Here is a 14,608-nt window from a genome sequence, read left to right as displayed (position 1 = left end):
CATGTAAATAACATCACTCCCTCCTACAGCCACTATCAACATACAGTCCCATGTTAATAACATTGGCCCCTCAACATTCAGTCCCATGTAAATAACATCACTTCCTCCCTCAGACCCCTGAAACATTCTGTTCCATGTAAATAACATCACTCTCTCCCCAGCAACCTCCAACACACAGTTCCATGTAAATAACATCCCTCCCTTCAGCCTTAACATACATTCCCAGTTAAATAACCACAACTCCCAGCATTGCTTGGCCTCTCCCTTCACTTACCTCTGCTCATGTAGCAGACCTCACCACAGCTTCTTCCCCTGGATCGTCTCTCTTCACTGCTGTCCTCTCCTGCACTGGTCACATGATGGTGACATCATCGCAGATCCTTCTGAACCACTGCCTGTTTTACTGGTCACATGACCTGTGATATCTTCACAGGTCCTTCAGCTCTTCCAGTGCATTGGATTCAATTGTATTGCTGTACTGAGGATGGCAATACAGTAGTATCTAGCTGGCAGACAGGACATTTGGGGCCTGGGACAAAACATCAGGGGCCCAGGCCCCGAATGTTTTGACCTAGCAATGCCCCTGGTATGCAGTTAAAAAGTGAAGAGAACGCAGTGCCTACATGAGGGCAACAACCTTTTCAAACAGCTGATCCTGGGGCTACCTGGACTTCTGCCAATCGGATACTGATGAATGATCATCAATATCGTACTTACATAATTACATAGTTAATACAGTTGAAAAAAGACAAACGTCCAGCGTTGCATAACCGCTTTAAAGTACAACTGTCCTACTGTATGACAAATTGATTTCTTCCCTGGGTTTTGTTAGTTCCAAAAGCTCTTCCTTCGCTACAATAGAGGCTTACCAGTTTTACCTGTACTAGTGCCAGTTTGTCTCCACTTCCAACAAAGGGTCAGTTTTAGAAAAAAATTCCAGGGCCACTTTCAGTTCTCAATCCGCCCCTGTAAGTCCCAGTACTTGGAGGTGGAAGGTGCTCATGGAGCACTGTGTATGTAATGATTGAGAAGGCCTGAGGAAATAAACAGTCTTCTCTCTGAAGAGTTTGCCAGTCACTTGTAAATAGGTCGCCAATACTGTTGCTACATGAATGCATGTGAAGGTGCTAACTTTGCAATACATTTCAGACACAGTCAAGTCCCATTATTATTATGACCACCACCTAATATCCAGAGTAACTGCCATGTGCAGCATGGACAGTAGCTAGATGGGCTGTATGTGACTCAATAAGGTCCTGGTAGGTATTCACAGGTATCTGGAGCCACGCTGACTGCAGAGCATCCCACAGCTGCCGAACGAGAAGAAGATAGGCATGCTGCATACTATATTTCTCTCTATCTTCTTGCTGCAGGAAAGGAAACAAGATGGACTCAATACAAAGTCTATGGGCCATTCTAGCTTCCACCTTCTGCAGTGAGAAGAGGGTACCCTGTGTAAGCACTTCTCTCTCCTCGTTCTAGGGTTTGTAGGGGTCTCAGTACTCAGACTGCTACCAATCAAAATCTTTGATATGTCTCTATGACATATCAAAAGTTTCTGAAAAGTCAATGACAGTTTACGCTCATGATATAGAACACCAGAGGTATGGTGCAGATGTATGTGTAGGTGTTATGTCAGCGGTCCATGTCTGCTAAAGCCCCTCTGATCTCGGTGGGCATGGCTGCCACATAACTTCCAAGTTCCGTTTCTCCCTTTAGCGGTCAGTGCACGTCAGTGTTCTTATCTGCCTCCTCAATGAGTATGGCCATCAGAGTCGATGATCCAAGTTTCTATTTGGTCTGTTCTTGCAGTCTTTTCTAGGCCTCATGGGGGCGCGTTCTACTCTTGGCTTCAAGCTGTCCACCCTGACCTATGGATTGATTTTGAATTGTACAAACTCTGCCTGCCCTGACCTTGGCTTGTCTCTGACTACAGTTATGCCTGACCACTTTATGCTTTGCACTAGTGTTTCTTAACCCCCATGGGTCAACTGCCTTTGAACTGAGACTACTCCAGGAGTTAGTGGCCTGGCAGTTCCACTTCAGTGGAATCCAGATCCTCATATAGGGGCTAAATGGTGAAGACCATGGAACTGCCAGATAAAGCCCTATAGGAGTATCATGAAGTGTTCTGCGAGTGGCTGCCTCTGATTGTGAATAAAATTGTTCTCATTCACTGACAAGTATGTTAAGTATGTTTTTTCTCCCACTATTACCTTTGTCTATGAATTATTTGCCCTTCCTGTACTGATTTTTCTTTAATTGTCTATATGAATGAATTGTATATGTGTAAACTTTTATACACACATTTTATAACCATCGTAGAGCCTCTAATTCTTTGTCCTGGATGCCTTATATTACAATATATCATGTTTTAATGAACAAATATTTTGTTCAATATTAATTGCTTTTTACTTTCTATTATGTGGTCTGAAAATAACCAGTGCAAATATATAGTATGAATATAAACCTGAGTTTGATTTCATGAACTACTTTGTCTACTACAGGTAGAGATCTTTTAATTATTCTAACACCCCTGGTTTACAGTTTACAGTCTTAATTACATCTAATGATCAAACCTAGACCATCAGTTGAGCAGATGTCTTCAGTGGTTGCTCCTGCTAAAGAATCTAATGCAATGGGAACCAAGGAAGTGGAGCTTATACTTATAAAGGAACACAATGGAGTTCAGTTTACTAATTCTGTACTGGTGAACTCATCCCAGACAAATCCTGACATTGAAGAGAGAGAGACATGGAGTAAAAAAATTGATTTTCTTCTTTCTGTTATCGGATTTGCTGTGGACTTAGCGAACGTTTGGAGGTTTCCCTACTTATGTTACAAAAATGGAGGAGGTAAGATCTACGCTATCATGCAATACATGTGTATATCTTGCATTATTGTTTATTTTGTGTTGCCACTCGAACACATCTTCATTGACCCAAGCTTATATTTCCTTATGGTGTAATATAAACCAAATGACATGAATAGCTTTGAATACCGTTATTCCTTACATGGCCTTGAGAAATGTCAGAAGATGTCATCCTTGAAATGAAAAGTCCACTGTTTGATACAAGACTTTACATGGCTTCACTATTGTTTTCATTAGGAGCATCAGAGGTTAAAGGAGTATTCAGAGACTATATTATTAATGGCCTAGATTAATGCAATGAGTATTTGATCAAAAGCCATTGAAAGAAATTAAGTTAAGCTATTGCCGCTAAACTTTCACTGGAATTCTTAAATGTCATTTGTTGCATTAGGTGTCGATTTAACGTTTACTTCAGTTGTGTATTTAACTCATTAAGTTAAACTTCATCTGAACCCTGCATTTACCAGCAGTGTTCCCCTCTGTATGCTCCATATCTAATTTCTAGCTGTCCATCAGGTTTTGCTGTATCCAAACCATAGGACACACTGTGAGAATAGTATATCCTGCTCCCCTAGCTATGTCTTACAGCAGCAGCATGGAGGGCATTATTCAACAGTATCGAGCAGTAAAACACTTACTGTAAGGGTCCATTCACACATCCGTGGTGTGTTGCGGACCCGCAAATTGCGGATCCGCAATACACCTGGCCGGCACCCGCTATAGAAATGCCTATTCTATAGCTGCGGACCGGAAGTTCGGGGCTGAAACCCGGAAGTTCGGAGCCGAGCTCCACAAATGCGGAAGCGGAGAGCACATAGTGTGCTCTCCGTTTCATGTCCAGGCTAATAGAGAATGAATGGGTCTGCACCCGTTCTGCAAAATTGTGGAACGGGTGAGGACCCTTTTGCGGACGTGTGAATGGACCCTAAAAAGCACTATCACTGTCTTTGTCTCTTATGACAGCTCTTTCCTCCTTCTTGTCCCCCTCTCCTTTACATAGACTTCTATGGGCAGCATCTCTAAAGTGCTCTCTCAGTGAAACTGATAATCCATAATACTCACCTTAGCAATAAACCAAAGCTAAAACCTCAGCTCCCATTCTAATGCTTTCTGAGTCCCTTGTTGATCTCTCCTTTCTGGTCCTGCTATGGCCAATGATTGGCTGAGTGGTCATTGGTGGTGGAATTGGTAAGCATTAGCTCTCATGCGCACGACCGTTCCATTTTTTGAGGTCTGCAAATCGCGGATCCGCAAAAAACGGAATCCGCCCATGTTGCTTTCCGCAATTTGCTGAACGGAACGGGCGCCGGCAATTTAAATGCCTATTCTTGTCCGCAAAGCGCGGCCAAGAATAGGAAATGTTATATTATTTTACCGGGGCCGCGTAACGGAGCCATGGATGCGGACAGCACACAGAGTGCTGTTTGCATCTTTTGTGGCCCCATTGAAGTGAATGGGTCCACATCCGAGCCGCCAAAAACGGCGGCTCGGATGCAGACCCAAACAACGGTCGTGTGCATGAGGCCTTAGAATGAGAGCATGAGGTGAGTATTGATTGTTTTATACGTTTTTTTTTTAACTGCCAAACATGCCAGCATGTCAACTGCCAACATGGTCCCATTCAAGTAAATTGGGGCTAAGCTGGAGCTCCTGGCAGATAGGGTGGCCCGGAGTGCTTCTATACAGATTCAATATCAGTGGGAGTCAGAGCATGTTGGAATTGTTATTCATACCACTTCATTATACATGTATACATGTCTTCTTTCCTTTTTTGGGATAGAATAAAGATGACACAGATTTCCGCCCAGTATTATGTGTACTTGAACTTCTGTACTTGTGTGTTTGAAGAGGAGGTGGAGCTCCATGAGAGCGATGCTTCCTGTTCTTTACACTTCACATTGTCTCGAAGTGCAGTGTAATGGAGTGAGTACTTGTAATTGCACTATGCCGCCACTCCAGAGGCGATGTTGCATAGTGTAATGAATAGGAAGCAGCTCTCGCATGGAGCTCTGCCTCTTCTTCAAACAGCTGATCGGTGGGGGTGCCACGTGTCGAACCCTCGCTGATCAGATATTGATGACCTATACATATGTGGTATCGTTGTAATCATGAGGGCACACAAAATATCTGGCGCAATATGGACTTAATCTAATAAATATTTATTAATATATATAAAAACCTATTGCACATTCATAAATATGGTATACAGCAAGGATCAATTGTCCATAAGTTACATTTTGGCCTTTCTTTCCCTCCGCATCAGCGGTTTTGGAGACTACTAGTACTAGTACAGCACACAGCTGATGGACTGAGTCACGTGATCCATTTCAGCACACGTGGGACGCCATTATAATCTATCTGGGTGTGAGAAGTGAATCACCGAGTGCTGTCAAAATTGTGAGGCGATTAAGTGCATTTACTTGGGATCTTACATGAGGTGTGGATCTGCTGAGAAGGACATTTTCTTTCCTTTCGGATACGCTGTTTCACATTCTTTTAAGAATAGAAGTACAGCAGTATGAGATTCTCATAGTCAAATGTATTTTTAGAAGTTATACGACACTGACAGAACCATCGAAGTATTGTTTATTTTCCTAGGTTGTATGGCTCTAGATTTTTCCTCTATATGATATGCGATATTTACCATTATTGGATTATTGATCTGTGAGTAGCCTTATATTTATGAATGTGCAATAGGTTTTTATATATATATTAATAAATATTTATTAGATTAAGTCCATATTGCGCCAGATATTTTGTGTGCCCTCCATCCATATATATTTCAACCAATTTTTTCCTTGGCAACTTGGGGTGGGTTGCGGAGTGAGCACCTCATTTATATCCACTCACCAGGTGTAGCCACTGCTACCTTTATTTATATCGTTGTAATCATGCTGACCCATAGAATGAAAGTACTAGATCAGTTGTACTGCATAAGAAATGCTCTAAAAACAAAATCCATAAAACTGTGGCGGAATTGTGCTTTTTTAATAATTCCACCCCATTTGGAATTTTATTCCCGCTTCCTACAAAATTCTATGCTACCATAAATTTTGCCATTAGAAAGTACAGCTTGTTCCACTAAAAACAATAAGAAAGTTATGGCTTTGGGTAATAACAAATTAATAAAAAAAAATATATAAAAAAAAAATGGAACATCATCCAGTCATTAAAGGGTTAGATAAGATATCTAAATGACATGATTAAATGTACTGCTAACCTAAACGTTCACTTGACTATAATCTCTTGAAGCCTTAGAGCATGTATTTGAGGCAGAGGAGAAACTGACTGTAATGCTTTCTGTTAATAGCACTGGCAGGAAGAAAAACCAGTGCAAACATATAATATGTAACAACAGTAGCTACTTATATCCTCAGGATGTTTACCCGTCCTTTATCTCCACCATCTCGGTCATGCACCCTTCATTAAACACCCTATGAATACTAAAAGTGACAACTGTGATTTCGTAGTAAAGAGATCACAGAGAGGCACGGAGCATTATCAGTCATGTTAATGCTCCGTGCCTCTGTAGTCTGCATCGGGTCTTGGCACTCTTTCACGGAGCGGATGCCACGCACGTCATCCGCTTGTGTGAAACAGCCCTTAGAATTTTCCATCGATGTAGCTGTGTGAGAGCTTGATTTTTTTTGGAGGACAGGCTGTAATTTTTACTGGTATAATTTTGGAGTCTATTTGACTTTTTGAGTGCCTTTTATTCAATTTTTTAGGAGGTGAAGCAGGCAAAAATTGCATTTCTGTCAGTGTTTTTTTTTTTTTTTTTTATGGGGTTCTCCATGTGGTATAGTTGATATGATAATTTTATTATACGGTTATGGCAACATCAAATTTGTATAGTTTTTTTCATGTTCTACGACTTTTATATCATAAAATCACTTTTTATTAAACGTAGTTTTTTGCTTTACCAAAATCTAAAACCCATAACTTTTTTTATTTTTCCACCAACATAGTTATATGAGGGCTTATTTTTTGCTGTATGGGCTGTAGTTTTTATTGATGTCATTTTTGATATGCATATGACTTTTTGTTCACTCTTTATTCATTTTTTTGGGGAGGTGAGGCAAAAAAATATAGCGTTTACCATGCAGGATTAGTACCATAATAATTTTATAGACAAGGTCATTATAGACATAGCAATACAAATTATGTGTAGTTTATTATTATTATTTTTTTTAAGTCTTATAAGTGAGCCAATAAGATATACTCTTTGAACTGGTTAATGCTCAGAGGAAGTATTTACACTTTCTGGTGGCTTATGACTTGCCATTTACAAGCAAAGGCACATAAAGGAATCTATCACCATGATCTTGGAATTGTATCTGTATTAATACGTGAGTAGTACTTCAGATAAGGAGTCCAGATTGCTATGTTTTATTTTTCTGGTTCCTTCTGTTCCCCTGCTGTCAGCGCTCAAAGCTGTGCTGATATACATTGTCAGGACTGCTGTTCACATGCACATGAGTCCTCTCCGTTATGCTAGCATGGCACAGTCTGGACTTACATTGAGAGAATGAAGGACAGTAGGAAAATAAAAATAGCAATCCTTACCTGTAGTTCTACTCATATCGTACTGCAGATATAGCCCAAGATCATAGTGACAGATTGCCTTTAAAGCTTTGATATGGCCTACAAGAAGAACTGCAGAAATTTCCAAGCGTGAAGTGTTTTAGGAGGTTTAACTAAAGCTTTGAGTTGCACTTTAAATACTACTTGACGTTTTTATCTTCACAGGTGCATTTCTCGTGCCATACTTGTTTTTTATGATAATTGCTGGAATGCCTCTCTTCTACATGGAATTGGCTATAGGGCAATTCAATAGAGAAGGGGCTGCTGGAGTTTGGAAGATATGCCCAATATTCAAAGGTAAACGTGTATTATGTTTTGGGATATTAAGCCCCAGAATCATCAATAGTAACTGATCAATAATATATGTTGTCACATAGTGGGGACTGTGTAGATTATTATACTGGTAATTCTATGTTGCACGTATTAATACAACAGGAAGGAAATACAAACCGCTCTGATTCAATAGGTAAAACTATATATACCGTATTTTTCTCCCCATAAGACGCACTTCCCCCCCCCCCCCAAAAGTGGGGGGAAATGGCAGTGCATCTTATGGGGCGAATGCTGCCATTTTTACATTGCTAAAACTGATACATTGCTGGCTGCCATGCTGCACAGCGCGGCAATGTATCAGGGGAGGGAGGAGGGGCTGGAGACCAGCAACTGCTGGAATCGCGGCAGGGCCTGGTGCAGTCACTGTATTACACCGGGCCCCGCCACTCACAGCAGTATTCATATGTAAACTATAATCCTTAACCTCTTCTTAACTTTAGTTAAAGTAGCACTATCTTATGTACTTCTACTTACTATCAAGCTCCCGATGCGGGCAGAGCTGCTGGCAGCTGTAACGTCACTCACTCACGTCCCACGCATGCTCCTCCCACTTTATGAATGAAGCAGGCAGAGCAGGCGCGTGACGTGAAAGAGTGACGTACGCTACGTTACGGGAGCTTAATAGTAAGTAGTAGTACACGTGATAGTGCTACTTTAGCTAAAGTTAAGAAGAGGTTAAGGATTACAGTTTACATATGAATACTGCTGTGAGAGGGGGGCCGGGTGTATTGGGGGACACTGATATAGGGGGGATCTATGGATGACACATATATAGCATAAGATGCTATATACAGTTGCAAGAAAAAGTATGTGAACCCTTTGGAATGATATGGAATTCTGCACAAATTGGTCATAAAATGTGATCTCATCGTCATCTAAGTCACAACAATAGACAATCACAGTCTGCTTAAACTAATAAACACACAAAGAATTAAATGTTACCATGTTTCTATTGAACACACCATGTAAAAATTCACAGTGCAGGTGGAAAAAGTATGTGAACCCCTAGACTAATGACATCTCCAAGAGCTAATTGGAGTGAGGTGTCAGCCAACTGGAGTCCAATCAATGAGATGAGATTGGAGGTGTTGGCTACAGCTGCCCTGACCTATAGAAAAGACACACCAGTACTGGGTTTGCTTTTCACAAGAAGCATTGCCTGATGTGAATGATGCCTCGCACAAAAGAGGTCTCAGAGGACCTACGATTAAGAATTGTTGACTTGCATGAAGCTGGAAAGGGTTATAAAAGTATCTCCAAAAGCCTTGCTGTTCATCAGTCCACGGTAAGACAAATTGTCTATAAATAGAGAAAGTTCAGCACTGCTGCTACTCTCCCTAGGAGTGGCCATCCTGTAAAGATGACTACAAGAGCACAGCACAGACTGCTCAATAAGGTGAAGAAGAATCCTAGAGTGTCAGCTAAAGACTTACAAAAGTCTCTGGCATATGCTAACATCCCTGTAACAAATCTACGATACGTAAAACACTAAACAAGAATGTGAGGATACCACAGAGGAAGCCACTGCTGTCCAAAAAAACATTGCTGCACGTTTACAGTTTGCACAAGAGCACCTGGAGGTTCCACAGCAGTACTGGCAAAATATTCTGTGGACAGATGAAACCATAGTTGAGTTGTTTGGAAGAAACAAACAACACTATGTGTGGAGAAAAAAAGGCACAGCACACCAACATCAAAACTCATCCCAACTGTGAAGTATGGTGGTGGGGGCATCATGGTTTGGGGCTGCTTTACTGCGTCAGGGCCTGGACGGATTGCTATCATCGAAAGAAAAAATGAATTCCCAAGTTTATCAAGACATTTTGCAGGAGAACTTAAGGCCATCTGTCCACCAGCTGAAGCTCAAGAGAAGATGGGTGTTGCAACAGGACAACGACCCAAAGCATAGAAGTAAATACAGAATGGCTTAAACAGAATAAAATACGCCTTCTGGAGTGGCCCAGTCAGAGTCCTGACATCAACCCGATTGAGATGCTGTGGAATGACCTCAAGAAAGCGATTCACACCAGACATCCCAAGAATATTGCTGAACTGAAAAAGTTCTGTAAAGAGGATGCCAGACACCCTATTACCTTTACTGACCATAAAAATCTGGCCTACTTGGAGTCAGCCAAGCGTCTGAACCCGAGACAGGCCAGATGGTCTTTGTTCTTTTCTAGGTTTAATTTTGTGGTCACGTTCCGCCCTGGAGTTAAGAATGTGAAGGCAGATGCCCTGTCACGTTGTTTTCCGGGAGGCGGGAATTTTGAAGACCCGGGTTCCATTTTGGCTGAAGGTGTGGTGGTCTCTGCTCTTTTTTCTGAATTGGAGGCAGAGGTGCAGGCAGCCCAGTCAGAGGCTCCTGATCTTTGTCCTCCTGGGAGGTTGTTTGTGCCTCTCACTTTAAGACACAAGATTTTTAAGGAACACCACGATACGGTCCTTGCTGGGCACCTGGGGGCAAGAGCCACACTGGATCTCATCGCTCTGAGATTCTGGTGGCCTGCGCTTCGTAAGTCGGTTGAGGGTTTTGTGGCAGCCTGCGAGACTTGCGCTCGTGCTAAAGTCCCTCATTCACGGCCATCAGGTCCTCTCCTTCCCTTACCTATTCCTTCCCGTCCTTGGACACATCTGTCCATGGACTTTATCACGGACCTGCCTCGTTCCTCGGGGAAGACTGTGATTCTGGTGGTGGTGGACCGTTTTAGCAAAATGGTGCATTTCATCCCTTTTCCTGGTTTGCCCAATGCTAAGACGCTGGCGCAGGCATTTATTGATCACATTGTCAAATTGCACGGTATTCCTTCAGACATAGTCTCTGATAGGGGCACGCAGTTTGTTTCCAGATTCTGGAAGGCTTTCTGTTCTCGCTTGGGGGTTCGGTTGTCATTCTCTTCTGCTTTCCACCCGCAGTCGAATGGCCAGACAGAGCGCGTCAATCAGAATCTGGAGACATATCTGCGCTGCTTTGTGGCGGAGAATCAAGAGGATTGGTGTTCTTTTTTGTCCCTTGCTGAGTTTGCTTTAAATAACCGTTGTCAGGAGTCCTCTGATAAGTCACCATTTTTTGGTTTGGTTTGGTTTCATCCGCAGTTTGGGACTTTCTCGGGAGAGGGGTCTTCTGGTTTACCTGATGAGGACAGATTCTCCTCAATTTGTCATCTATTTGGCAAAAGATTCAGGATAATCTAAAGAGCATGAGTGAGAGATATAAGCGTGTGGCAGATAAGAGACGTGTGCTTGGTCCGGACCTGAATGTTGGTGATCTGGTGTGGTTGTCTAACAAGAATATCAAATTGAAGGTTCCCTCCTGGAAGTTGGGTCCTAGGTTTAATGGGCCTTACAAAATCCTGTCTGTCATCAATCCTGTTGCCTACCGTCTTGATCTTCCTCAGACTTGGAAGATCCATAATGTTTTTCATAAGTCCTTATTGAAACCTTATGTTCAACCCATTGTACCCTCGCCTTTGCCTCCTCCTCCGATTATGGTTGATGGGAATCTTGAATTTCAGGTCTCTAGGATTGTGGATTCTAGTCTTGTTCGCGGTTCTCTTCAGTACCTTGTTCATAGGGAGGGTTATGGTCCTGAGGAGAGGATGTAGGTCCCAGTGACGGACATTAAGGCCTCTCGTCTCATCAGGGCTTTCCATAGGTCCCATCCTGAGAAGGTGGGCTCTGAGTGTCCGGAGTCCACTCGTAGAGGGAGGGGTACTGTCACAACCAGACAGCTGAGAAGCTCTGACAGAGGCCTTTCAGAACCTCCTCCTTGAGTTCTCTTTGTTGTGCTGTTCAGTTCCTCATCTCGTTAGCCTCTCTCAGCTGTCATGGAGTTGGACTGATTGCTTCCCTTTAAATCCCTCCCCATGGTGCATTGCTGGGCAGCTTATACTTCCTCCTGGAGTGTGTGTGCATGCTGACCTTGTTTTCCTGTCTGCTACAAAGTTAAGTGCTGAACATTTATCTGTTATTTTCTGTTTGCTGGATCCCAGGTGACCCTGACTCCCTCCGTGTCTGGAGTAGGGAGCCGGTGGTCGTGTCCCTTCACTATTGTAGGGTGTTCAGGGGTTATATAGTCGAGGTACGTGGATATGCAAACCTCCACCTTTCGGATCTTTGCATAGGCTGAGCAGCCAGGGATAGTCTCAGGTCTTGTGCAGGGGTCTCCCTTTTGGTTCCTTAGCTTTGGATCCACTCAGTCATATATGCATGTTGCTTTGTCTTGTTTCCTGTACACCGTCCGTGACAGAGGAATGGTCAAGAATTACCCCTGACCTTTGTGCACGTCTGATCTGCAACTACAGGAAACGTTTGGTTGAAGTTATTGCTGCCAAAGGAGGTTCAACCAGTTCTTAAATCCAAGGGTTCACATACTTTTTCCACCTGCACTGTGAATGTGTACATGGTTTGTTCAATAAAAACTTGGTAACATTTCATTATTTGTGTGTTATTAGTTTAAGCAGACTGTGATTGTCTATTGTTGTGACTTAGATGAAGTTCAGATCACATTTTATGACCAATTTGTGCAGAAATCCATATCATTCCAAAGGGTTCACATATTTTTTCTTGCAACTGTATGTACCATCCACAGATCCCCCTCCCTGTAACAGTGTCATCCACAGATCCCCCTCCCCATAACAGTGCAATCCACAGATTCCCCTCCCCATAACAGTGCCATCCACAGATCCCCCTCCTCATAACAGTGCCATCCACAGATCCCCCTCCCCATAATAGTGCCATCCACAGATCCCCCACAAAAGTCCCATCCACAGATCCCCCATAACAGTGCCATCCACAGATCCCCCTCCCCATAACAGTGCCATCCACAGATCCCCCATAACAGTGCCATCCACAGATCCCCTCCATAACAGTGTCTTCTACAGATCCTCAATAATAGTGTCATCCACAGATCCCTAGTAACAGTGTGTAACCCACAGATCCCCCATAATAGCGTCATCCAAAGACCACAATTAGTTCAAAATCCACCAAAAGCACTCCTTTTGGTTCAAATTTTTTTTTTTATAATTTTCCTCCTCAAAAACCCAAGTGTGTCTTATGGGCAGGTGCGTCTTATAGGGTGAAAAATACGGTAAAATGCACTTTGAGAATATGCACTCCTGGAAGTTTAAGTCCTCTTCCTGTACTATGCTATTGATGCAAATATCAATATGTGTAATTTCTCATTCTGACAATTTGTAAGCCAACAATTTACTTAGTTGACAACATCCTTTAAAGTGAAATTTGGAACAATATTAACAATACTAATATCTCTCATTATTCAGTAAGTTCTTATTGATAGAAATATATCACAGCTGATTTACTTGGGGGATCCAACAATAATAGAAATAATAAATGGGATGCTAGAATCCTTCAAACTGGACCATTGCTTTGAAGAGCGTGTCCTCTGTGAAGAGGAGAATTCAAAAAATGGCATGAAAATAAAGAAACAAGGGAAACCACCTTGAGTTTACTAGATGATTACCAACCAGTTCTTTATCTATCCTTCTTACATTGTTCTACTCATAGATTTTACAGATCTTTGATGTTGAGCAAAGTGTCCTTAGGACCAAGCTTTTAATGTTCTAGTGCTATGGCTCCCTTCCCTGCAGGTTCTGGTCCCTGCAAGACTGGAACTGATGATGTGCCGCTTCCATTCACATAACCATTGCAGCTAGTCACTGGCCTTAGCACATAGGAATGAATAAGGCCAGTAATTTTCAGCATTAATGGGATCCACACTTTATCACTTTAAGTCTAGTAAGGAGGAGAAACTGTGGGAATGGTGGGACTTTCAAAAGATGAGTACCTCTTTTACATTTTTTTAAATAAACCATAGCCTTTATTTAAATGGTCACTGTCAGTTCAACAGAAATTGCATAAATCAGTAGTAGATAAATATAAGAAAACTTGTAATATATCTTATCAGAGAAAAACGCTTCTTTCTCCCACTACCCTCTGCTAAACTAACTTCTCTGATAAGTCCATCTTGAGAGATGAGACAGGCTGCCAGCTCACTGGTGGATCAAATAACATGCTGCTAATAGAAGCTATTGGAGAGGAGTGAGCTGCAGTTAGAGAGAGGAGACATGCACAGTTTATTTAAAGAGACAGAAACACATGCTACTCCTAGACCTCTAAGGAGGGGGTGAGGGAAAGGAGCTGCTAGAGCCTGAAAATGGCTTTTTCTGATAAGCTATATGACAACCTCTCTTATATGCACTGGTACTATTCATTTAGGATAGGCTAGACACAGTTTGAAGTCATATTTGTGCATTTTAATATATATATGTAACTAGTAAACAACATGTATTTTGTTTTTCTGGTTAGGTGTTGGCTTTACAGTCATTCTTATATCATTATACGTGGGCTTTTTCTACAATGTTATCATTGCGTGGGCCATCCATTATCTGTTCTCATCATTTACATCAGAACTGCCTTGGATTCACTGCAACAATTCATGGAATAGCCCTAACTGCTCAGAGACAAGATATAACAATTTCAGTGACTCTGGATATTCCTATATAAATGATAGGTATAAAGTGACACCTGCTGCAGAATACTTTGAGTAAGTACTTCTGCCCCTTTAAAATGTCAGAAAAAACTGCTACTACTTAGCAATGTTTTATCAATTATTCTCTGCTAAAATGCTTCATAATGCCTATCCTGATATGGTGTACTATGAATGTAGATTTGCTCTTATTATATAACCCTCACTTAGCAGATATTCATTAGTAGATGTGTGTTCCTGCTCATATGATCTGCACGCAGATAAAAAATCCTTGAAGGGATTTCTAGATTTTTTATATTGATGGTATATATCCT

General features: G+C 41.9%; 1 protein-coding gene across 1 annotated transcript in view; it reads left to right on the top strand.

Moving 5' to 3' along the window:
• The first annotated feature begins 2,569 nt into the window (after positions 1-2,569).
• Positions 2,570-14,608, top strand: part of SLC6A3 (solute carrier family 6 member 3) — a 154,624-nt gene continuing 142,585 nt past the window's right edge. The window contains exons 1-3 of the mRNA XM_044295484.1: positions 2,570-2,855; positions 7,622-7,753; positions 14,114-14,351. Coding sequence (XP_044151419.1) covers positions 2,570-2,855; positions 7,622-7,753; positions 14,114-14,351 — 656 coding nt within the window. The remainder of the gene's footprint in view (positions 2,856-7,621; positions 7,754-14,113; positions 14,352-14,608) is intronic.

This window comes from Bufo gargarizans, chromosome 5, assembly GCF_014858855.1.
Source record: "Bufo gargarizans isolate SCDJY-AF-19 chromosome 5, ASM1485885v1, whole genome shotgun sequence".
Classification (NCBI taxonomy): domain Eukaryota; kingdom Metazoa; phylum Chordata; class Amphibia; order Anura; family Bufonidae; genus Bufo; species Bufo gargarizans.
Note: the sequence above shows the minus strand (reverse complement) of the source record. Positions and strands in the feature narration are given on the sequence as shown.